At 36.4% G+C, this 26,993-nt stretch overlaps 1 protein-coding gene across 7 annotated transcripts in view; it reads left to right on the top strand.

Moving 5' to 3' along the window:
• The window catches only part of PRDM5 (PR/SET domain 5), a 187,029-nt gene that overhangs the window by 7,536 nt on the left and 152,500 nt on the right, over positions 1 to 26,993 (top strand). For 4 of the 7 annotated variants that reach the window (XM_027598799.2, XM_027598800.2, XM_027598804.1 and 1 more), the window contains exons 2-3: positions 7,473 to 7,556; positions 11,416 to 11,562. In XM_027598799.2, the coding sequence (XP_027454600.1) occupies positions 7,473 to 7,556; positions 11,416 to 11,562 (231 nt within the window). The remainder of the gene's footprint in view (positions 1 to 7,472; positions 7,557 to 11,415; positions 11,563 to 26,993) is intronic. The other 3 variants (XM_027598801.2, XM_027598803.2, XM_027598797.1) reach the window with 1 other exon arrangement.

Genomic DNA, 26,993 nt, shown 5'->3' with positions numbered 1-26,993 from the left:
CTAGGCAGCAGCTAGAGCGAAGGCCCTAAGATGGGAGTTTGCTTGTTGTGTCCCAGGCCAAAGAGGCCAATGAGGCTGGAAGGGAGTGAGCAGAGGCCGAGATGAGGGGAGGAGGTCAGAGAATTAGTGAAGGGAAGTGTACTAAGAGCCACATTTCTTTCTTTCAGGCCAATGTAAAGATGTCAACTTTTCTTTGAGTGAAAACGGAGCTGCTGCTGGGTTTCGGGCAGAGGAGTGACATGATCTGACTTGAGTTTATCAAGGGTCCCTCTGACCGTTGTGTTGAGAATAGTCAGCCACAGGGCAAGTATGTAACCTGAAAGACTGGTTAGTACTCTGTTGCAGTGATCAGGCTGAGAGATGATGGTGCTTAGACCAACATGGTGGCAGTACTGGGGGTGTAGTTTGAAGATAGCAGTGACAGAATATGCTGATGAGTAAGGGGGAGAGAAAGGGAGGGATCGAAGATGAGTCCAAGAATTTTAGCCTGAAGAAGCTGGAGAGTTGGATTGCCCATCAACACCTGAGATTGGTTAGATTGTAGGTGGAGCAGGCTTGAAGGGGGGGATCAGGAATCAGATGAAGGCAAATTGATTTTGAGGGTTCTGTTTGACAACAGGGAGAGATGTCAAAGAGGAGGTGAGATACAATTGTTAAACTTGCAAATCCTCTTCCCATCCTTTATGCCATTATTTGCATCTATTTTATTTTATGTTATAAACCTATAAACCTATATGCTATAAACCTTTTTACTCTATTCCCTTTAGATCATCAGTTGACTTTTAGAGCAATTAAAAATAAGATGAATTGTCTTCATTATTTATTTATTTATTTTTGACATTTCTGGAGCTCTTAACTACTTTGTTTTGAACTAAGTTTCTGTCTGGCATCATATTCCTTATACCTGAACCATATTCTTTGAACATTTCTAATATCAAAGGTTGCTGGCAATGAATTATCTCAGCTTTTGTTTGTCTGAAAAAGTATTTTCCTATGTCCTCGAGGTTGACAGTTCATTTTTTTTTTTTTGCATTACACTATAGATGTTGCTTATTTATTTATTTATTTTTTTTGCTTACATAGTTTCTGACAAGAAGCCTGCTATAAGTCTTACTTTCCATACATAATATCTTTTTTCCCCTCTACTTAAAAGACTGTGGGCTGTGGCCCCCTCCCCCATCTCTGACTTTCAAAATTTTCTCTGCATTCCCTAGTTTCCAGTCCTCAGTGATGGCTCTTCTGCTAGTTTCCAGTTTATTACTGAGTCCACTGGAGAAAATGCCTCAAGCCAGTTTTTTGCCAGAACCTAAGGCTTCACTTATGTTTGGTTGGCCGTACACGCTAGTAGCAGTTGTTTTGCTCAAGAGAAGCAAGTAGCTTACGGTTGGAGTTACCAGGAAGGTGCTCTATGCAGGTCACCATATACCCAGAATCTCTTCTTCCTCACAATTCTCCTGCATTTCCCATTTCAGGTTTATTTTATAAGGGACTCATTTCATAAAGAATGATTCTGTTATGTCTTGGGCACTAGTACATTTCTTTTCCTTGACATTTGCTCTGTCAGCTGAGTGTGATAGAGACAACTACAGTAATCTAAACCTTGGGGATTAGGTTCTCTATAACAAGAAGTTGGCATGTAGGCATCTACTGCTATCAGTTCAGTGGCTTAAGATTTTGGGGTGGGAGTCTTTGCATTCTCCTGGCCTCCATATGGCTGCTTTAGCTCCAACTATCATGCTTTTATTCCGGGTGGGAAGAAAGATGTAGTGACCAAGGCCCTAGGGTATACTTGCCAGATGACTTAGGCCTCTTGCTAAGAGACTTTGTAGTAGGTTCATATAATGATTTCTGCTTGCATATGGTTAGCTCGCTTCCCTATTTAAGTGGGAAGCTGGTAAATGTAGTTCTTCTACCTACATACATTAGTGCCTTCAACAAGTTCAGCATTCTAGTACTAAGGAGTATGGTTATAGTGAGCCGATTTGTCTCTGCCCCTACAGTCATAGTAGGGAAGAAAGATTGGATATTTTTCATTCTGAACTTTTTAGTAACGCACTTTGTTGAAGGCCTACTTGTACTGTGAGAGCAACACATGCATAGTAGTTTAACATTGAAATATAATTATGTTCTAAGTGGGACCCTAGACTCCTTTTGTGAAAAATTATCATTATTTCACATATGAATAATTCAACTGCAGACTGATTCACTTTAATATAATTTATTTAATTTATATGTATATATTTTATTATTTGCTCAGCTAGTTCAAAGTAAATTACAGACATTAGGACAATTTCTTCCCTCAGTATTTCTGTATGAGGACATTCTCCTAAATAGCCATAATATCATTTTCACATCCAACAAAAGTAACAGTAATTTCCTAACGTCTTCTAATTCCAACCCATATTCAAATTACTCCCGATTGCCTCCAAAATGTTTTTATAGCTATTTGGCTTTTGAACCAGGATCAAATCAGGGACCACCTATTACATTTGGTTATGTCTGTCAAATCTCTTAACTGTCTCCCCTTTTCTGTTCCCCTTTTTAATAACAGTGACTTTCTGAGATCAGGCTAATTGTATAGTATCTCGCAATCTGGCTTTATCTGATTGTTTTCCCAGGGCTTTATTTAATGTGTTTTTCTCTCTTCTGTATTTCTTCAAATCTGGAAGTTAGGTATAGATTATTCTACTCTTCTTCTTAGTGCACTGACACTGTATATTAAACACTTCTCCCTACCCTCAGGATACTTTTTACATTGCAATCAATAGTGCAGTTTTAGCAGTAGGCACCACAGGAAGCATCCACCTCCCTCTCCTATATGTTTTATCGGTGTGCTCTCTTCCTAGGTAGCACGGATCTCCCCAGGTGCTGGGTGAGAGACAGGACAAGGGGGAAGAGATCCACTCACGTTCGCTTGCCCTTTCACCTCTGGAGGTGCCTGGAGAGTTCAGCAAACACCCGTCTCACGTTCCTGTGACCGACACTGGGGAATGAAGGGCTAGAATGGTTTACCTCAGACCGCGTTATAGCAGGGGGTGTATACTGTCTGGTTTTCCCACTGTTAGTAATGCCAACACTAGGGTAACGTAATTTTTCCCTTTAAGGGGACCTTATGCTTAAACCAGTAATCTGTAAGCTGATACTGTATGAATATCTATTTCACTATCAACATTTTACCTAATGGTCTTAGCATCCATTGATGACCCCTGCCTGATTCAGTTACATTTTTAGGGATTTCAAAATGGTGATTTTATTCAAATAAATAGTGCTTCTTTATTTATAAATTAGCATTCCTCTGTAAAAAAGAGCCTTTCCTCTATTTGCTGTTATCTGGCTCTCGTGAACTAGGGTATTATTGAAAAGGTAGGGTAAAATGTTAGTTCCTTCCCTCTACTAATTTTTTTTAAAAGATTTTATTTATTTACTTGAGAGAGAGAACATGGGAGTGTGAAGGGGCTGAGGGAGAGGGAGAAGCAGGCTCCCCACTGAGCTGGGAACCCAACATGGGACTCCATTTGAGTTGTCAGCTTCTCTAAAATACTTGCCGATATCTAGGAACATTAGGTTCCCATTGTGATATAGCAACATTCAGTTGCAGTAGAAGAGCTTAAGTGGGCCTGCCCTTCCAGCTTGCCTCCCAGTCCCTTCCTAATGTGTCCTTTACATGTTCATTGTTGGATGACAAATGTTGTGCTGCTTTCCTGCCTGACCTTGTAAGCATTTGAGATAGTGACCCCTTGGAGGGTGACCCCTTGATGTGAAGAATTCTAGGAAAATTCTTTAAATGAAGGTAACATCAATAATGTAGGCACACACGAACTGCAAGAAAATAGTACAACTGACAGTTTTCCTGCTGCTAATAGGAGATCTTCAGCAGCTTAATCACAGAGAGTAAAACCAATATGTCAGCCAAAAAATTTTGAAATTTTCAAGATTGTTTGAAATAGCAGTTTTCTTCCTGTCATTAGTTGTAAACTTCACCTTAGTGTTAATTATGCTAATGCATATGTATATATAATTTTTATTATAATGAATCATATGAAAAATTTTCATTTTGTAGGTTGAAAATGGTCAAATATTGGTAATTTCATATGGTTCAACTAAAAAAAAGTAATTACATATATCTGGGTTGTGTCCCCCAAATCTTCCTTTCACAGGTATGGTACCCAAGCAGGTTTGAAGCTCACTGAGGTAGAAGAGGCTTACTCTTTAAGTTAGAATTCCCATGGGAAATGGTTAGTGAATAAAGCAGAATTTGCAATAAAATTACAATTAGAAGAAAGTGCTGTTTGTGTAGTAGAAACAAGGACGAACAAGGAATTAGAGAAAGGGTGTATAGCGGGTGGTAGGATCCTTAGGGGAAAGCTTCAGAGTGAGAGTGGGTCCAGTGAGTACAAAATCTTCATCTCAAGTCAAATATAAATTGTTTTAATTATTGCACTGTTTCATACCATAAGCACTAAGGATAATTAAGAGTTGGCTATTTACATTTTTATAACCTTGCAGCTACAGAAACTCAAGTTTAGTTGATCATATCATGCTAATATGCTCACTGGCATACTTATAAATTTGCCTTCTCTTTGTATGTTTTCATGGCAATGTTTTTCAAACTGGATGGCAAGCCATTAATGAGTTGTGAAATCGACTTACCGGGTCAGAGCTAGTATTTTTAAAAAAGTGAAGTGAAAATGTATAAAGTATATGAGTGTGTTGTACAGAGTAACGATGGTATTGTTTCAAGAAATTTATATTTTAGTTTTAAATGTGTGTTTCTATGTGTACATGTGAATATGCCAAGTTGAGATGCACCATGTATTTCTTACTGTGGGTTGAAGAAAAAAGTTGAAAGCCATATTATTCTAGTTTGGTATTTTGAGTTTATGGTAGAGTGCTTGTTCACTATTAATAGTGAGGCTTTAAAATCAGAGTCTGATTCTTATTTTGAATTTTCAAATCTGTAATTCTTTAATAATCTTGCTAGACATGCAACCAAACAGTCCTTTAACTGATTCCAGTGTATTTATTTAGGTTTCCATCCCTCTTCTTCAGTCCTTTGAACACTGCCGAATTGACTGATTCATTTTTTCCGCCCTCCCGATTTGTACTGCAGAGAGAAACTGCCTGGCATGGGTAGATCAGTAGCCTTGGAAAGTGTGTACTTAGATTATTACCTTCTGCAATGATTGAGAAACACTAAATATGTGGCTAAGTAGAGTGAAAAGGTGAACTACATGCATTAATACCAAATCCTCAGATTTATTACCAAAAACACACCTTATTTGTTGGTCTGTCTTCCAGATTGGGCTTTAGCAACCGTTCGTCAGTTTTGTCATTCAGTTCAACAGTCCATGTGTTGAGTGACTACTGTGAGCAAGGCATGGCCCACATAGTTGCTAAAGGTTATAGTCAATGGAAAGTGAGAAGAGAGGGGTGAGCTGCCTGGGCACTGGGTCATACAGTTGTTGTGAGGGTTTTGAGTGGTGGCATAGTGAAGCAGACAGTGCCTGAGCAGAATAAACCACTGGTTCCTAAGCTCTTCTCGGATCTTTGCTAGGTGGTTGACCTTAATCAAGCAAGTTATTTAACTGTTTGATTCTCCATGTCCTTCAGTGTTAAATGGGGAAATCCTCACATAGGGTTATTTGGAGTATGACACATATTAATTCTCCCCTCTTCTTTCATTTCTTTTTTTTTTTTAGATTTATTTGTTTATTTGTTTTGAGAGAGAGAGAGAGCGTGTGCACGCGTGTGTGCGTGCCTGCACTAGCAGGTGTGTGTGCATGGGGGGGTGATGGAGGAGGGGTGGGGGGAGGAGCAGAGAGGGGAGGGAGAGGGAGTGGGGCAGAGGGAGGGGGAAAGAATCTCAAGCTGACTCCACTCTGAGTGCAGAGCCTGACACAGGGCTCTGTCTCAGGACCCTGAGATCATGACGTGAGCCTACATGGAGAGTCGGATGCTTAACCGACTGAGCCACCCGGGCCCCCCACTTCTTGAATTTCTTATACAGCTTTTCTTAACTGCCATTAGATACTGGTAGGGTCCCATGTTGAGGTGAAAAATGATTACTTTTTAAAGGAGAGCATTTTAGGGGCTGTTGTAGCTGCCTGAGAAGTGATGCCCAGTGCCTAGTTTTGGCATGAAGCGGCTAGTGAGGCAGGGAAGGATGGAAGAAGCAGAGCTGGCTTCTAGCCTCTGAAATTTGCTTGCTAAACTTTGAATCAGTAACTCTATGTTACTATAAATAGCAGTCTTCCTGGTTCTTTCGTGTGCTCGTGCCTGAGTTATTTAGGATTATAATCTTGATTTGAGGAACCTCTGTACGTATTTTTTTTGTCCCTAAATTATCTTTAAAGAATAGGTCTTCTGGGCGCTGCCATTTTTTGCAGCTTTTCAGGACCTCTTCTCTTTATTTGTAAAATGAGGGGCTGGGCTAGTTAGCTTCAGTTCCTTTAAGCTTTAACATGTTACTATTTCCAGGAGTTGGGTTTTCTGTTGTTCATTAAGTAATTTATATCCCTCAAAACATTGCTTTTGTTGCTGGCTGTTTTTCCCTCCAACAGTGTTTATCAAAGTTCCCCTGGAGGTTTTGTTGGAATTTTCTTCCTTTTAGGAAGGGAAGGGTTCCGCTGAAGACTAGGCACAGGCGGGTTCGGAGGACTCTCACAAAGGCACGCATGGCTCTGTGTCCTCTCCGCATACTTTTTACAGATGCTCTGGCTGGACAAACCCAGCCTGGCTCCCTGGCTGTCCAGTCTCTGCTTTGGTTGCCTTTGTTGAGAAAACAATGTCTCTTACCCTGGAACCCTCCTCACAAGTAACTTGCAGGGGCCAGCCACAGATGCCTCTCACCTGGGAACTTGTCAAAATGCAACTCCCCACTCCCAGCAATTCTGATTTTAATAAGCCCAGGATTCTGAATTTGAAACAAGTGTCCTTGTTGATTCTCATGCCAGGTAGGCTCTGAAGCCTGCACTTTGAGAACCTCTGGTTTATAGTATGCTGCCTCGGCTGTTGGAAAGATGGGCAGGGGAATTTAATTTATTTATGAACAGTCTTCCTCTGAGAATGACAAGCCTACTTCTTTCTTGTTTATAATTGGGATGACTTTATGATTTTTATGGAAACCACGTGATTTTCTGCCTGGTGGGCTTGTCTCTCAAGTCAGGCAAAACTCAGTGCTTGTCATTTTAAGACCACTTGCCAGAGGCCTTGTCAGATTTGAATGTTATGCAATTTAACCCTTTTATGTTGGCTCCTGTCTTGTGGATTCAGTCTCTTAAGCTAAAAACAGATTAAGTTGGATTTTAAATATGTAAATATTTTGTGTTGTGTAAATTAGTTAATACTTTAAATGTGTCTCACTCATAGGGCATGAAGGTTTAGAGAAAAAAAATTTCCAGGAAAGAGATAAGTTTATTTTAGTAACTTGATTATTGCACTAACCCCTTTTCAATGTAATCATCACTACTCAGGGTGAAAAGTTTGGACCCTTCGCTGGAGAGAAGAGAATGCCTGAAGACTTGGATGAAAATATGGATTACAGGTTGATGTGGGAGGTGAGGATGTCATTGTTATTTTAAATATTTAATGTTTTTCTTTATACTATTTCATGCGTTTACAAGGCTAAGTTAGTACATATTGATTCCAGTCGACTATTTAAACACTGGAATGTTTCAGTTTTAAGGGACCTGAGTAGCTTGAAAGTTTAGCATTAAAAAATATACTGTTGAAATATCTTACGAGACAATTCTTCTAGAACTCAGAAGTTTATAGTTCATCGTTGAAAAAGGAGTTTTCCATGCATAAGGATGTTTGGATTTTAAAATAAGCGTGTTCTTATACTGGATTAAGAATTCAATTTCTGTAAATGAAATTATACTTTTCCTTTAACTTTTATTTCCCAGTTGTAGTTCTGATTTCTTAGAAACAGTTCTGAGCTCTTTGTTGGAATGAAAAATACCACTTTAAAATGTACCTTACCTATATTTCAAGAACTGTGACTTTGTAGACAGTCTTTTGCAATCTGAAATTTCCCTAATGCAGGGATCTGTATATGCAAATGTACATCTGTATGAGAATTTTCATCCTAGTTTATGCCAAGTATATTTGTTGCTGAGGGATAGAAGTAGAGAAGTAAAGGCATAGAGATTGTTGCAGCAAAAACTTGGAAAAAATTCAGTTCCAAGAATTGTATTTGGTGGGTTCCATGATTAGGGTGGGAGCTGAGTTCTGTGTAGGTAGGGCTGAGAGAGGTAGGACCAGTAAATCAGGAAGCGGTAGAATAAAGGGGTAGAGAGTTACACATAAAAAGCCTCTGAATGTGTATTTATCAGTTCGAGTCTGCAGAGCAACAGAACCAATAGGATGAGATATATATATTTTTTCCAAAGAATTGGCTCACGTGATTTTTGGGGTGGCAAGTCGGAATCTGTAGGGCAGGCTTACAGGCTGGAAACTCAGAGAGGAGTTGACATTGCAGTCTTGAGGCAGAACACCTCTGGCAGTCCTCAGTTGGCAGTTAAGGCCTTTGACTGAGGATGAGAGCCGGCCACATGCTGTATTGGCCTTAATCTCCTTTACTTACAGTCAACTGACTGTAGGTGTTAACCATATCTGCAGAATACCTTCACAGCTACACTTAGGATAATATTTGATAAATACCTGGTTACTATAGCCTAGCCAGCTCGACACAGAGAGCCATCATAGTGTATTATCTGCAAACAAAATACATTTTAATCATCATCCATATTGCTGAAACTGCTGGTAGTAGGGAACGGTGTTTGAGGAAGAGATTCTTGAAAGGTTTCTACAGTGCGGGTGATGGAAAATGGAAATTCATAATACAGTCCTCACTGGAAGTGGAAAATGTTATTGATTTGCCTAATTTAACGTGCTGTTTTGGTTGTTTATTTTATGAATGTAAACATATTTTCAGTGGCTTTCACTATTTTTCTATAAGGTCTTAATTTTCTCAGCAGTTATTTATTTATTTATTTTTTCCTGTGAAGGTTTTCAGAAATCAAACATCTATGTGACAAATAAAAAGATAACCTAAATAAGTCACAAATACACAAATACCAATTATTTAAGAGGTTGTTCCTGGCTTTTGATATTTGTTCTGAAAATTTTAGTGTGGTGGGTTAATGTTTTGCACAGCTGGTTATGAGGCATTGTGAAACAGATAATGATTGTAATTTTTTTTTAAATTTTTTATTGTTATGTGAATCACCATACATTACAACATTAGTTTTTGATGTAGTGTTCCATGATTCATTGTTTGCATATAACACCCAGTGCTCCAGGCAGAACGTGCCCTCTTAAATACCCATCACCAGGCTAACCCATCCCCCTACCTCCCTCCCCTCTAGAACCCTCAGTTTGTTTCTCAGAGTCCATCGTCTCTCCTGGTTCATCTCCCCCTCCGACTTACTCCCCTTCATTCTTCCCCTCCTGCTATCTTCTGCTTCTTTTTTTTTCTTAACATATTTCATTATTTGTTTCAGAGGTACAGATCTGATGATTGTAATTTTTATTAAAGAAAAACTTGCCTATAGGAAACGTAAGCAGGCTGTTTCTGAACTGTTCTGTAGCTGACAGTGCAGCAGCGGATCATCTAGTTTTATATGACCTATTCCCATGGGCCTTCAACGTCTTTACATTAGTACTTGTTTTCACACACCCCTACCCCCTGTCCTCTCGCTCCACGGCCCAAAGAACTATTGATTTTATGTGTTGTAGGTTCAGGTAATGTTACATTCACTTAGTGATTGCTATTCTCTATTTTATTTTACTTCTTATTTAATATCTGGGTTTTGAATAAGTAATATTCTTATTGCTTAAAAAAATACTTTTTATGCAACTCAGGAGAGTATTGATGAAGAGTCTCCCCTTGATGAGCCTGCTCTTTTCACTTAAGTCCTTTGATCCTTTAAACCCCTTAGTTCACATGTCCTTCTACTCCTTCCTCTAGTTCTTCTTCCTCATAGTCGTCTGGTTTTCATTTTGGATTGTCAGCCAGTCTTTTCTCTGCTGTGCTGTTGGGGGCGGGGGGGAGGGCAGTGCAGGACAGGGGAACACCTCTCTCAGTGGTTTGCCTTTTGGGGGGGATTATTTAAAAAACAATCAACACCTTTTGAATTCCAAAAGTTTGCTGCCTGCTAGCTTTAGTACTATTAAGTGTTATTATATTAAGTTAACTGAATGAGCGGCTTCCCAGCCTTGAGTTATACTAGTGAAGTCCACTTTCGTTATTTAGCTTTGGAGGTTGCAGACTCAGAAGGAGCAGAGAGAAAGGAGAAAGACTCCTTCTGCAGTCTTCCCCTCATGGAGCCCTTTGAGTCCTCTCTGAGGGAGGTAGGGAGCTGCCCCTCTCTGGTGGGTACTTTGGGGCTGGTTATTTAAGTCATTTCTAATTTGGCCCATAGCTACAAATTTAACCCCCTGCAGTTCTCAGATAGGTTGTCCTTCTCAAGCCAAGAGTTAACTTGGTCTATGTGTGATTATGGAACGTGAACCAGATCCTTAGGACAGTCTGGAAAATGGTGTCATGTGAGAGAGCATGTGGCATAGCTCTTCCTCAGTCTCTCTTTGCACTTTGCTTATGGCCAACAGCTCTGGTGGACAGGGCCAGGAACCCCTAGGTGGCCATTTCATGCCAGAGAAGTTGGAGGCACCAGTTAGGAATGAACCTACTGGTATGTGTGAGGCCCTGTGAGTTTGGGACAGGATATAAAGGGATCTGATGGGACAATTGATACTGTCTGCTGTGACCTTCTCCTCTCCCTCTAGAGGTGCAGGTTGGAAATTTATTGATGCCCACTGCTTCAGAGAATTCACCAGCACCTCAGCCTTGTTCTGTGTGGGCCACCAGAATTTGAGATTCAGGTCTGAAGAGACTAGTCTCATCTGTCCTTCAGGCTTGTTGGTATCCTCAGATTTTTGCTTTTCTTTTGGAATTACGCTCATTGGTAGAAGATTCCTTTATTTCTTGGGCCTGAGACCAATCATAAAGCTTGAGGTTGGAAACCCGTGCCTGATTGTAAATACTTCCCGTGGATAATTTAGTGGCATGAGCCCAGTTGTCTGTATTGTATTCTATTATGTAGAACAGTCTTTTTGTCTACTTTTTTCCAGGTCGTTTGGAGCTTGAGGTATATTTCCTTCTAGTCTGTACCTGCTCAAACTTGCTCTGAAACCCAAATCCATTACTGTACTGCGGCTAAAACTCTCAATCGTCCTTTGTTTTTAAATCTCCAAGAGCTTCTTTTTCTATAATACTTTCTTCAGTATTTCAAGGCACAGTTAACTCAAATTCCTCCTGTCTAGGCTCTGGGTCTTTATGCTTCCTGCACATACATACCTTTAAGTTTTGGCACCTATAGAATACAACACAGATTGTACTTTTTCCTCGCCCAGCCTATTATGCAGGTATTCCAAAGTGGCCGCTGGTGTCTGCTTGAATCCTCCAAACAGCTCTACTCTGTTTGCAGTGGGTCTTCCCTTGCTTTTCCAAGACATCCTTTTGCATCACCTGTAAGAAGTTTTTGTCTAGAAACTGGTCTGGTAAGTTGTCAAAACTTGGTATCATCCTGACATTGCCAGTGGAGTCATTCATTCCTAAACTTTGCATCTATTGTGAGATCACAAAGGTCTCAATCCCATCCCTCTCTCTCTCCCGCTCATGCTGGGTCCATGTGCCTCTCCATCTTTGAACAGTTCAGCAGGTGTAGTTGGGTATTTGGTGGTGTGATCTGATGCAGGTTGAGCAGAATACCATGCTATAATTTAGTAATATCGGATGGGCCTCTGTGGACAAAATGTTCTTGCTGTCAGCTAGTTAAGAACTCACATGCAGAATCCCAAAGAACCAGGTAAAACCTGGAGAGTCAAGTGAAATATCTAAATTCTGAGTGTTGTTTTTACAGGAAAAAATAAAATCTCTCTTACTTAGATACATGTTGATTTCTTGCTATTAAACCTTAGAAGAAAAGTGTCTACAACTTTGTAGAAAAGTAATTTCTGTACATTAAGAATAAAACAACACAAGACTTAAACTTTGCTTTTTAAAAAATCCATGCTCTTACTCTTAAGGAGCTTGTGGTCTTGTAAGGATTCCAGAACTAACACATTGTAGGGTGCATAAAGTACGATGAGAGAAATCAACTTTACCTGTATGATTGTGACTTAATGGCATTTAAAAAATCTTACATTTGTTTACTTTTTAAAATCTATTGACTTGAGGATTGATGAGCAAAAACTACATTTTTTTTTTTTTCTTTTTACATCTGAGGCTAGTGGAATTACCAGGGCTATTAGTCATTACATTCTGCTAGGTACCTGTGTATTAAAAAATGCAAAATATCAAATAATCAGTTTTATTTATTTTTGTCAGCAGAAAAGATTCTGTACCTCTGAGTAAATAACATGCTTTCAAAAATACAGCTAGAGAAATATGATTACAAGATTTGTAGGTGTTTGTAAGAACTGTTAATCTCCTACAGTTATAGTAAATTATTATTTCAAAATAAATGTGCATAGCAGGTGAACTGGGGCCCCTTCTGTGTTGGTCTTTAAATATGGTTTGTTTTGGGGGACTTCTTTCCCAACCCCCAGACCTTACACATTGGTGATGTTTCCTGATTAATAACCCTTCTCTCTATCTCTCTTCGGTTCTAACCAAGGAAGAATAGATAGGAGCCAGTTGAAGATTAAAATATCTACCTCATTAATAAACATACAGTAACCTCTAAGTTCATGGCTCCAGAAGAGCTGGATTGTAGAATATGACCGGGGCCCACAGTCAGAGTGGGGACTTTATACTCTGCTTCTTAAATCTTGGAACATGTTGATGATAAAGAGGTTGAGGATAAAGGGAGGAGATGAAAATGGTGATGATGTAGAAGAAGGAGAAAGGCTAAATAGGAAGACAGAAAGATATATATGGGTTAACAGAATACTAATAGATTCCAACCTTCCTTTTATTTCTTAAAATTTTATGTTTTCTGGGAGCAAGTTACCGTCTCCTATTTTTTCCTTTTGTGTTCAATTGCTTTGTTTTAATGAGATTTCTTTATGTTTTCCTTCTCTTTATTATATGACTCTCTACTTATTTTATGGGAGACTATTTTGAGCAAAATATAATGGGAAAAAATGTCTATCCATTTCTGATCCAAGTTACTTGTTATCCATTTTTGTCTCAAAAATCTGAATGTACTGGTGTGGAAATAACATATCACCATGCACTGTGAGAAAGAAGAAAAATTTCCCCCTTTGCTCTGCTGGAATCTAGAGAGTGTTCATCCTTGTGCTTAAAATCCTTGACTTCTACTTCTTTCTCCAGAGGTCTAGGAGAATACACTATGTCTCTATATAAATATGGACATTTAGCATTATCATCTTCTACAAGCACTTTGCTCAATAAAAAATCTAATGAAATGGAATTATGTTAAACAGGGAAAGGATGGGTTTGAGATGTTGGGTATTTTAGTGTTAAAAAGAGAGGAGGGAGAATGGGCAGATGCAAATTTGAAAAGATAATGGCATTGAGTGGGTATTTAGACATGACTTGTCCTTGGGCATGCCTAATTAAAGTTTAACATGATACCTTTAAAATAAAATTTTATTCTAATGGTGACTTGAGTCCTGCCACTTGATGAAGAGTCATCCAAATTGTGTAAGATTTTTTTAGAATTGACACTTTCTGTTGTAATTTTGTTCCTGTTTATTTTTAAATTGTGTTTTTCTTTCATGGAGAAAGAAAGAAAATAGCTCTAAATCTAAAAGTATGTATAAGTTTCTTTGTTACAGTGAAACTAAATGTTTATAGAAAGAATTTGATGCTTTTTCCTTAAAACAGATAAATTTAAGACCTTCCAAATTTGATTTGCTTGATAAGTACTTTTGCTTTCCAAATTTGATTTGCTTAATAAGTAGTTTTGTCAAAAAAAGGCAAATAAAGATGTATTCAGATAAGCAAAACCCAACAGACCTATACCAAAGAAATGCTAGAGTAAAAGTAGCTCTTCTGGGAGAAAGAAAATGAATTCTGATGGAAACGTGGAAATGCAGAATAGAGTGAATAGCAACAGAGGGAAAGTATATGGATGGATAAATGTAAATGTTGATAGTACTAAACAATTATAGTAATGTTTTATGGGTTTTAAAAATATGTATAATTTATATAATGATAAGAATAATTGGAAAGGCAGGAGGGAAACAAAGGGAATTTAAGAGTTCCAAAGTTCTAGCATCATCAAGTAGATTTAACTAAATTTTCTAGAATAATAGTAAAAGATTGTTTAACTAACAAGTTAATTAAAGGAAAAAATTGGATAATAAAAGAATTTTCTTAATGCAAAATCAGGTAAGAAGTGAGAAAAAAGAAACAACTGGGTCATATAGAAAGTAAATACTAACATGGTAGCTATCAATCCAACTAGATCAATAATTATATTAGATTTAAATGGGCTAAATATTTCAATTAAAAGACTATTATTAATGGATTGAATGCAAAAACCAACCTGATGTTCCTTAACAGACAGTTTTAAAATATGAAGACACAGAATGCCTGGAAATAAAAGCATGAAAAAAGAGATATCAGATGTAACTTCACCAGTATTTGACAAGTAGACTTTAAGGAAGTGAACATTACTAGAAATGAAGAGGGTCAGTACACTAGAAGATATATATATTTCAAATGTGAAGGCAAAAACTGAAAGAACTAGCAATAGGCATAGACAAACACAATCCTAATGGAAGACTTAAACACATCCTACTCAACTGCTCAGAGAATAAGCAGGAAGATAAAACTGGAAAGGATAGAGAAATAATCTGATCAATGTAGTTATCAGACATGCCCTAACTGAGATATGTAGAATACTACCCAGTGATGGTTGATCAAATGCACATGGAACGTTTACCACAATTAACCATACTCATAAAGCGTAAGTCAATAGATTTCAAAAGATGCAATCCCATTAAAAATCCTAGCAAATTTTGTTTGGTTGGTTGTTTGTTTTGGTGGAAACTGATTATAAAATTGATGTGAAAATTCCAAAGGGATATGAATTAACCAAAGCAGCCTTGAAGTGAAAGATCAAAACTGGAGAACTTACACTATCAGATATCAAGACTTAATATAAAGGCATTCTAATTTAATACTGTAGTGTTGGCACAAGGATAAGACAAGTAGACACTGTTTTTGACAAAGATGTCATCAGTACGGTGGGGAAAGGATGGAATTTTCAATAACAGCTAGGGGTCAAATGATATCCTTATGGAAAAAGAGTATTTAGACCCCTAACTCACGTTGTATATGCAAAATCAATTTAATATGATTATAAATGTAAGCATGTCAGGGGAAAACAATCAACCTTTGGAAGAAAATGTAGGAGAATACCCTTATGATCTTAGGGTAGGTGGAGGTTTCTTAAATTAACAATAAACACTGTAAAGGGAAAAATGATACATTGGATAACAGTAAAATTAACTGTTCATCAGAACATACAATAAAGAGAATGAAAAAACACATCACAAAGGGGAGGAAATTTGTAATGCATATGTCTGAAAAAAGATTTGTATCCTGACTATATTAAGAACTACAATTTGATAAAAAAAATTAAAAGAAAAACGGGCAAACACTTGAATAGACACTTCACACAATAAGATATCCATATGGCCAATAAACATGAAGTGATGGTCAGCTTCGTTAGTCATCTGGGAAATGCAATCCAAAAGCATAATGAGATGCCATGATATATTCACCAGAATGCCTAAAATTAAAAAGATAGACAATGTCAAATATTTGCAAGGATTATCTGAAACTCATTTACACTGATGCTGGGTTTTTAAAATTAATACAGTCACTTTGGAAAACTATTTAGTGGTATGTACTAGAGCTGAATATGATACAATGTGGCCATTCTATTAGGCATATTCCCAGTAGAAGTATGTTCATATATTTCCTAGAAGCTGTGTACAAGAATTTTCCTAGCAGCATGATGAAAAGTTATCCCAAACTGGAAATAACTCAAATGTCCACCTATAACTAAATGGCCGAATGCAGTGTAGTATATTATATTATTAAGCTTTGTGTTATAACTGTGCTTTACAACGTGGGTGAATCTCAAAAACATAACATGACTGAAAGAAGCTGGAGACAAAGAGTCTGCATGATTTTGTTTATATAAATTTCAAAAACAGGTAAGGCTAATTTATGAAATTATAAATCAAGATTGCTGTTACCTCATTGTGAGGATAGTGACTTGGGAGCGGGTTCCTGGAAAGTCTTCTGGGTGCTGTTTCTTGATCTGTCTGCTAGTTGTATTGGTATGTTTACTTTGGGAGATTCATTGATCTATACACTTAACGTTTCTGCATTTTCTTGGTAATTATGTTACATTTCAAAAAAAAGTTTACTTTAAAAAATAGAACAGAACAGTGAGCTAAAATGCCAGCTCATGAATTTCTACTTTCTCTCTTGACCAGAGCTGTTAGGTTGTGCTGAGACCTAAACATTGAGAGCACAGCCATATGAATACCTGGATCAAGAGCCCAGGGAGGAGCAGAGATGTCAGTAAATTTGGGCTGTTCCAAGACCAGAAACAAAGCCAGCGTGGCTAGTGGTTAGTGCATGAGGGGCCAGATGTAGGGCACAGGGTTAGACAGGTAGTTATAGGTCAGATCACAAGGTTTATTCCAGCAGCTAAAGGATTGATCAAGAGAATGATATGATCCTCTTCATGCCCTGAGAAGAACACTGTGTCTGCTGGGTGGAGAACAGGCTCCTGGAGGGAGGTGAGAGTAGAGCAGGTACACTCGGTCTGCTACTATAGTCCAGGCGTGATTTGCAGGAGGCATGGACTTGGGCCTTAGCAGTGGAGTTGGTGAGAGGTGGTGGGCTTCTGGGTGTATGTTGTTGGAGGTAACTAACACCGATAAGGCTCACTGATTGATTCTGTGTTGAAAGGGAAGAATTCAGAATGACTTTTAAGTGTTTATCCTGAACCATATGTGTGGAAGGTGGCGACGGGTGTGAGATAAGGCATGAGGCGAGTGAGAGTGTGAGGGGGTGGGGGATGGGTGGATTACTACACTGTAAACTTTGGAAGACCCGGCATTGTCCTATTGATCTGTACCCCTTAGGTCTTAGCACAGATCTAGGTCATAAATATAATCGAATAAAAGTTAAAGTCATTTAATAGTATTGAATAAATCATTCATATTCCATAAATATTTTTGTTGAGGTATAATTGATACATAACTTGATACTAGATTGAGGTGTATAACATAATGAATTTGATATTTGTATAGATTGCAAAATGATTACCACAGTAAGTCTAGTTAACATCGATATTCAGTAAATATATTGAATAAATGTATACACTATTTTTACCATTGGCATTCTTAGAAAATATGTAATTTAAAGGTTAAAAAAGAAGAAACTTCTTGATTCCCCTGGTATTTTATTGTGTTGGGTTTGCCTACTTTGTAGACATCTTTTATTTATTGCTGTTGCGAAGATGGTGATTTGACTAAAATATGGTTTTTAAAGGAGCTGATTGGTTGGATATGAAACTGGACATTCTGTTTAGATGTTTTTTTCATTCTTTGCAGTTATTTTGTGATTACAGCTGTTCTGATATTTGGGAACTTGATTCAGCCCCAGCTTTCCAATGTGTTTCAGTTTTTGGGAAAAATGTTTTCAATCTTTTAAAATCTTTTATTTTTCTTTAATGTTTATGGAAGTCCTTTTAGGTGTTTGGAACAAAGAAGTCTCTTTACTAAATGTTTTTCTTTTGCAGACGATAACATTTTGTTTTAGGTTCCAAATGGAACCACTTAGCGTAGACATCAGTTGGAGGATACCACCTAGGAAGCCTTGTAGAATGCTGGGAATCCTAAAACAAATGCCATGTGCATCCCTCCTGACACTAGTCCTCTAATAAGGGATAAAGCAAAGCAATTGAATGTTACATGTCTTCTGGAAGTTCTACTTCTGGAAGTTTGTTTTGTGGTCGTCCTTTGTCTGCCCTTCACAAGGCGGCTCCCACCTGAGCTTGGCAACCAACTTATGGCCATTCAGCCAAACCTGAGGTGTAATTAGAACAGTGTTGGGAATCTAGGCAGAGTAGTTTGGTTAAAAAAACAAAACAAAACAAAAAACAAAAACAATTCAATATCTGTATTGTTGGAGTATTTTTGCCATATTTGTGATTCTGATCAACTTAGAGCACCACAGGAATTTTATCAAATAGATACATTTGGCTACAAATAACAGCAACTCCAACTTATTTGAATAATGAGGACATTTCCTCAAATGAGAGGAAATTCAATAATTAAACAGGCTTCAGGAATGGTTGATTAATTAGATTACTGATGTTACCCAAGTTCTCTCCACCTCTTGGCTCTCTGCTTTGCTGACCTTGGTAGTGGCTTAATTCTCAAGCTGATGGCGGGTACCAAGCACGTTTCAGACAAGTAGTGTCCCTAAGGAGCAAGAACACATTTTCAAGAATCCTCTTCCTAATATGTCACATATCCATTCTTGAAATGGCAAAAATAGGATTGCTCTTACCCAGTCAGACATAACCTGGAGCTGCTATAGGTCAGCTTTTTCATAGACTTCATAGGTGAGGGTGGGCATTGGAACAAGTTTATTTAGCATTCTTTAGGGGAGGAGGGTGGACGGAATGTATACTCCCCATGAGAGTGACATTATTGGTTCATACAGCAACTCTGTCTCAATGCTTACTCTGTTCCAGATGATACATTAGGCGGTGGGTTTACCAAGAGATACAAAAAATACCTGGCAGAGAAGGTAAAGCTTAATATCTGGTAAGGAGTGCAGTATGTGTATTTTCCATTATTTCTATATTCTCCAAATGTTTTGATTAGAAAGCACCCTTAATTAAAGTCTTTGTTTATCAGGACTTTAAAGTCTTTGGTAATCAGATTAAAAGAATAATTCTAGAGTTTGAGGCAAGTATTTCAAGTAGAAAGTATAAAGGAAGGGAGAGAAAGTGTAAATGAAGAGAGATGCGTGTATCAACCAGATTATTATGTTTTCAAAATATTTATTTTTCATTACACAAGTCACATGTGATTACATGATGTAAAAAATTAGAGCAATAGACATGAAGTTAAAGTCCCACATTTTCTTTTTTCTATGTATCTTCTCTTGTAAATCATTTTGTGTGCATTTCCATACATATGTAATACCAGTAGGAATTACATGAATTTTTCATGTCTGTCTTACTTCAACATATGCAATAACAATATTGCACATCTGAGATGTGATTACCGAGAAAGCCTTGTCTCCTTCACTAACAGTTTACACATAAATGCAGGAGGCATTCGTGAATGTTTTTATAGCAGCTTTATTGAGATATAATTCACATAACATAAAATTCACCATTTAAAATATACAATCCAGTAGTTTAAAGTATGTTTATAGAATGTGGAGTCATCAGCACTATTTGATTTTAGAATATTTTCATTACCCCAAAAAGAAACCCTGTACCTATTAGCAATCATTTTGAATATTTTATGTATCCATCAGTGTCTTGTGTAAAATTACATTTTAAAGAGCCGTATTTCTCTAAATAATTTTCTGAACACTTTAAGTCCTTATAGTGAACGTCCCATTAACTTCTTAGGACTAGTTTCAGGGAAAATATTTCAGATCCTTAGAAAGATCTCTGAGCAATGATTGTATGCATTTTTGGAAGTGTAACCGTTAGCAGTCCTGGGAGTGTTATTGGGAACTGGAGTATGTTTCGGTATTTGTTGCATATATAAAAATAAAGAAATTCCATGAAATTAGTGGTAATCATAGTTCCTGTATTTTTAGATTTCTAGCTGCATAATAGAACAAGAAGACAGTTAGCAAAATAAGAGAAAATCACTTTTAAGAAAGTACAGTGTTGGGGCATTAGAGGAACTGATATTTGTTACCTCCTAACCCTATAATAGTTTATAATTCTATTTTCTTTATACTGAGAGCTAAAAAAATGAGGGCCAAGGGAGACAACCTGAGTAATGTTACTTACATTAAAATCTCTTGAAAGCTTTTAAAAGATCTTCTAAGATAACACTTTAAAAGCACTGTATTTAACCTTAAGTGTGTAGACCTCCACTGTCCAGTGTGATAACAACTGGCTACATGGCTGGGGCCATGAGCACTTGATATCTGGCTAGCATGACTGATAAACTGAATTTTTAATTTTATTTACTTTAAATAATTAAAATTTAACTTAAAAAACTAAAGCAATGTAAAATATTTTTCACTTAAATGATGCTTTATTTTTTGGTAAGACTATATTTTACTTTTCTGCTGCATGATATGAGATATCATTATACTGTGGGTGTGTGTCAGGCATGTGCATTATTTTTTAATATTTTATAGAAACATATCACCAGTTTTTTTGGTGTCAGCAGAATAATTCAAATGGTTTTCTGAAAATAAATCAAATGATTTTTTTTTTCTATACACCCATGCAACATTGTAATGTGTTTATTTGAATATTTTATGTAAACAGCATGAGTTACTTTTGAAATTGGTAACTTTATAGAAATATTTGTTATACATTATATGGTGTACGTATTTTATACGTATTTATAGATGTTACAATGGTTGTTTTAATACTATATCATTACATTAGCTTTCTAGTGTAAAAACAAAGTACGGAAAAACATTTAAGCATATGAAGTATATAACTGATGCACACTTGAGTGGAGACGCAGGAACTAGAACAAGAAAAGATGGAATGAGAATGGAAGAAGATATGCCACAAATTTCACAATAAAGACAATTTTATTTTCTGTGATTGAGTAAAAAAAAGCTATTATAAATAAAAGAAACAAATTAGTAAAGATGACTATATGAAGAAATATTTTCAGCAAATACAGAATGAATTTGATGACAAGTGTCTTCTCAATATTAAAAAAAGAACTTATGAAATTGCTTGCCAGAAATCAGAATTAAATGTATAATAAAAAAATATGTTTGATTTCAACAGTATCTGAGAGTGTAATTTTGGCCACCTTGGTTCTCACCCTAAGGAAAAAAAATTTTTTTTTCAGTTGGAGAGATTATAGGAGAAATTATTTCAGTTGTGAAAATTTTTTTGGAAAATTACAAGGAAAAGCCTAAAAGTGAAAGATCAAATAATTGCCTGTAGAATACATGGTCATTCTGACAATAAAGATCAAATTGAGCCAAAGTTTGAAAAATTGCACATATTTTTCTTTGGCTTTAGATGAGTCATGGGCCATGAGGTTCTACCCAGTTAATACTTTCCACGTAGTTTGTTTCAGAGGATTTCCAAATTTACAAAGAACTATCAGTACATGGCCTAAATAAATGAACTTGGGGTGTAGACTTAAAAAAGTGGTTTTTCATGGAGGATGGTACTTCAGGTATGGTAGATCAAAATATCAAGATTTATGGAGATTTTTTTAAAAGAAAGATGAATATTTTTAATATGACCTAATTCTATATGATACATATTGAAAATATTTGCATTCAGTTTTCTGAAGTAGACTCTATGAAAAGTATTATGGATTCAGTTATTAAATTCATTCATTTATGTGCAAATGATTTTAATCATTGCCAGTTTGGAATTATTAAAAACAGTAGAAGACAATGAATGTAATGATTTTGTGCTCTTTGCCAATATTCAATGGTCGAGTTATGGGTGAGTTTACAAAGGTGACTGTACTACTGACTCTTGAAAAAAGAAGACTTGACAAATACTCAATAGTCAAAGACAAAGAACAATTTCATTGTGATTTACGTTTTTGCACCAATATCACACTGCATATAAATGAGCTAAATTTGAAGCTTCAAGGAAAAGAAAAGCATTTTATAACCTAGCTGGTTGTTGAAATTGAAAATTTCAGTGATACAAATCAATAACAATGTCTTTATATGTCTTAAAAATGAATAAATATACAGATGATTTTAATTATAATATGCAGTGTCAAGTAAAGTTGCTGCGAAAAACTACAAGAACGATTTGATGAATGTTGATAACAATAAATTTAGGCTTTTCCATTTATACAATTATACAAATCTCTGAATTCAATTTTATGAATACTTTTTTGATATAAAAACAAATTATTTTACATAACTTGGATAGCTGTAGTTTTGAAACTGATATGCGTTTTCTTCAGAGTCAATTCTTATAAAAATGTGGAACCAGTTTTGTCAATATGGATGTGCACAGATAATTTCATTATTGGAAAAAAAATTTTTTTTAAAGATTTTATTTATTTTTTTGAGAGAGAGAATGAGATAGAGAGAGCATGAGGGGGGAGGGTCAGAGGGAGAAGCTGACTCCCCGCTGAGCAGGGAGCCCGATGTGGGACTCAATCCCGGGACTCCAGGATCATGACCTGAGCCGAAGGCAGTCGCCCAACCAGCTGAGCCACCCAGGCGCCCCTCATTATTGGAAAAATTATAAGTATCTTTGGAACAACTTTGTGAACCTTTTTAAAATTATATATGAAATCTAAAATGAGATTAAGTATTTCTGATTTAAAATATAGCATACAAATTGATATGTGGTGTGCTGTAAGTATAAAATAATCCAGATTTCAGAGTTTGAAAAAGGATGTAAAATGTCTTGTTAATAACTTTTATGTTGATTACATGTTAAAATGATAATATTGTGAAATGTAAGTTTAAATAATATTTGTATTATTACAATTAATCTTTTATTGTTCAATGTGACTACTATTAAAATTGCTTATGTGGCTTATAGTATATGTCTGCTGGATAGTACTGGTATAGACCATATCAGGATTAACCTGAGCTCCTCCTTGGGGCTTAGCTCATGGTATAATTGGATAGCAGCAGAGGTCATATTTATGGAGAAAGTTAGCTTTATTATTTTAGTTTGTGTATCCTTTACTTTAGGATATACATTTGGCACTTGATCTTAGCTTCAGCTTATTTCTTTTTCTATTTTGTGTATATTTTTTAAATTAATAGACCTTACTTTTTAGGGAAGTTTTAGATTACAGCAAAATTGTCAGGAAGGTACAGAGTTCCCATGTAGTCTCCCTTGCCCTGCCACACACAGAGTTTCCTTTATTATTTCCATCTTGCATTAGTGTGGTTCATTTGTTACAATTGATGAGCCAGTATTGATACATTATTATTGAGCTCTGTAGTTTACATTTGACTTCTTTGTGTTGTACATTCTGTAAGTGTTCTGACAAAGATTTGTATCTTTGTATTTTACATTCTTTGTGTTTTGACAAATGTATAATGACATGTGTCCACCATTACAGTGTCATATAGAATAGTGGCACTGCCTTAAAAATCCTCTGTGTTCTGCTTATTCATCCATCTGTTCCTTCCCTCAGTCATAATAGTTTTACTGTCTGAAGAGTTTTGCTTTTTCCAGAATGTCTTACAGTTTGAATCATATGGTCTGTAGCCTATTCAGACTGGCTTCCTTCATTTAATAATGTGAATTTTAAGCTTCCTTCCTGTCTTTTTGTGGCTTGATAGCTCTTTTATTTTTATCACTGAGTAGTATTCCATTGTATAGATGTACCACAGTTTATCCATTTACCTCCTGAAGGACAGCTTGCTTCCAAATTTTGGCAATTATGAATAAAGTTGCTATAAATATTTGTGTGCAGATTTTTGTGTGGACATAAATTTTTGACTCACTTGAGTAAACACCTGGTAGCATGACTCCTGATTGTATAATGAAAATGTTTAGTTTTTTTAAAAGCTCCCAAACTGTTTTCTAAAGTAGCTGTACCATTTTGCATTGCTATCAGCAATGAATGAGAGTTCCTGTTGTTCCATGTCTTCCCAGCATTTGATTTTGTCTGTTTTGGATTTTGGCCAATTCTAATAGATATGTAGTGGTATTTCATTGTTGTCTTAATTTGCAATTCCCTAATGACATATGATATTGAACATTTTTTCATATGCTTATTTGCAAATTGTACATCATCTTAAGTAGGACATCTATTGAATCTTTTGCTCATTTTGTTTTCTTATTGTTAAAGTTTTAAGAATTCTTTGTATCTCTTATATGCCAGCAAAGAATTTCTCCCAGTCTGTAGTTTATCTTTTAATTTTCTTCATAGTATCTTTTCAGAACAGAAGTTTTTTTAATTTTAATGAAGTTTAAATACTCAGATTTTCCTTTCATGGATTGATGCTTTCAGTATTGTATCTAAGAAAGCCATCACCAAACCCAAGGTCACCTGAGCTCATGACCTGGGTCGAAGGCAGATGCATAACCGACCGAGCCACCCAGGTGCCCTGCAGATTGCTTTTTAATCAAGAAGTGACTTTAATGAATTTGCTTCTTATGGAGTCATAGGTACAGTAAAGTACAGAGATAAAGTTCTATAGAAGTTAGCTGGTCAAAAATTGTGTTGCTTTTGTTGGAAAAAGAAATTGTACTACTCTATGGAATGTTTAGTTACCATTATGGGAATTACAAATAATAAGAACATAATATAATATAATATGGTTTAATATAACACAGTAATATAAATATAATTATTATAAATAAGGAATATTTGAGATTTCAAACTTACCTGAGTGACTTCACTGACAGTTTTTTTTTAAATAATTAAAAACTATTTCCTTATTTTATACTTTTGTCTTGTCATGTGGCCAGAGTTTCCTACATACTACATTTTATGATTTCCTGGGCATTAAAAATGAAGTTAGCATAAAGATAAGGCTGTTTTATTTGAAATCATTTAGACAGCCCGGAGTTAAACTGGTACCAGGAGTGGAAAAACAACTGAATTGCTAAATTGAAAAGTTATCCCAGGAACAGAATATGGTTATCACAGCAGCTGGCCACATAAATGACTGCAAAGCTACACAAATGTTAACTTGATTAGTTCACTGGCGATTCCAACTTGAAGGATGTGGTACATGAAAGAAGCCATGATCAGAAATTATGGGTGTTTGGGGAGAATACTATTTGCTACTTGTAAAGGTCACATGTGTTTCAGGAACAGAGTCTTCTATTTATTTGGTGCTATAAAAATATAGGTGAACTCACCTCATGCTCTCTTACTTATAAAGCTTACGATTCTGAACTCTGACTTGTTGAACCTACTTTGTCTCAGAGTTAAGATTGGAGTCATTTTCAGCAAGTAAGTCTTCGTGCTTCTCATAAAGTATATTTCATTTATAATAAATTATATGTGATATTTTTCAGATGAAATTTTTCTGGATAGGTCTTGATGACACAACTATTTTGAGTCTTACAATGAATCCCCTATAAGAGTTTATTTTGTTTGTAAGGATTCCTCTGGATTTAACTGATTCTATATGACATTATAAATTTTTCTCCGGTATTTTACTGAAGTTACATAAAGCAGAATACATCCTAGTTTCTATAGTAATAGAGAATGAAGGTGGTTTTTATTTTTCTAAAATTTTACATGCATTCCTTTGTGTCCTGGGGATTCCAAAGACTTGTTGTAAGTAGAATACTTGGACTCTTCATCAGATATATCTCCACTAAATGAAGCTTATAAAATTTTAATTTTATCCTGAAATACACATCAGACGTAGAATTTATTTCATGGTCTTAAGTGTTTTTTTCAACTTTTTTACTTTGTAGGGTTTTTATGTTTTTAGATCTTGTTTCTCTTTAGCTATTTGGCCATGTAGTCAGTCTTCCTATAATGTGATATGTATGTTACCAGAATTCAATGTGCTATGCAAAATGCTCCATAAAATCTGTGAGGCTTATGGGAAAAATGGGGTTAGGGACATGATGTGAAAAAAAATCTCCAGTGACATATAAAATAAAAGAATCTAATAAAAATGGTAGTAGTTTTACACATATTAAATGGTTAAGCAATACGTAAATACTGTAATAAATATGTCAATTTGCTTTTAAAAAGACCTGAAGAGTGTTTGTGGAGGTATATGTCAGGAGGGTTGCAACTTGTGAGTTCCAAAGAGGTAGTGGAAGGAGGGTTATCTGAAATTGGTTGGAAGGTTGTAAAACCCAAAATGGATGGGTATGTCTCATAACACATATGGTAAACTGAAGTAGGTGGTAGGTTTTTGAGGTGGATGTGTTTTGTGTATTTCTGTGTGGCTCAGTTCAGCTAAGGGCAGTTTTCTTCATCCACTTAGTGTTTCTGGGAGACAAAATTTACACAGGCAGTTGCAAAATTTGTGTTATGCTGAAATTTTCCCCTACTCACATTAGAACCCAACTGACACTTTCAGAACAAACATCATAGCAGAACGAACTATATACACTTGAAATACTGATAGTTTTATAAAACATTTTCATAAAAATGTTTTAGAAATAATTTTACTTAAATTACTTATCCAACCCAACATGGTACCTACCCTTTAAACAGCTATTCCCTGCAAAAAGAAATATCTGGAAGCATTTTCTTATTGAAGGAGTAGCTACCAAAATGCTCACCCCTTTGTACTTTGCTCCTTGTCTACTACTTTTTACTGAATCTGTCACTACCTTCATTGCTCTGTCCACATCACACTTTCCCCTTGCCCTTAGATTAATCATTTCCCAAAATTTCATCGACATTTAACTTTGGCTCAGTCTTTCTATATGGTCACTTTTCTCATGGACAGTTGGGTGAGTCCCATTCTAAGTTGGCTTGGCCCCCAGAAACCATGCTCAACCTTCTTAGTTGTTTTGCCTGCTGGGCACAAGTGGATGTGCGGCTTCAGGATTGCCCCTGTGAGGTACTTGAAGTGTCTTGACTGTCCGACACTGGCTGGGGAAGAAACTTCTGCCCTGTATTTCTAATTTTACATCTGGTGAAGACAACGCGGCTGCTTTATCTCCAGATCATTCTCAGCACAGTGCTCTAGGCAGCCACCGTGGATCAGAATTGGCATGCAAGCTGAAAACTTTTCCCTATTTTTGTTTCAATATGTTTTCTGGGTTTGTGTGGCACAGGCCTTGACTTCCAGGGTGGCCTGAGCCAGGGCCCTGGGCAGGTTAACAGGG

This window comes from Zalophus californianus, chromosome 2, assembly GCF_009762305.2.
Source record: "Zalophus californianus isolate mZalCal1 chromosome 2, mZalCal1.pri.v2, whole genome shotgun sequence".
Classification (NCBI taxonomy): Eukaryota; Metazoa; Chordata; class Mammalia; order Carnivora; family Otariidae; genus Zalophus; species Zalophus californianus.
This window is presented reverse-complemented; position numbering and strand designations above follow the sequence as displayed.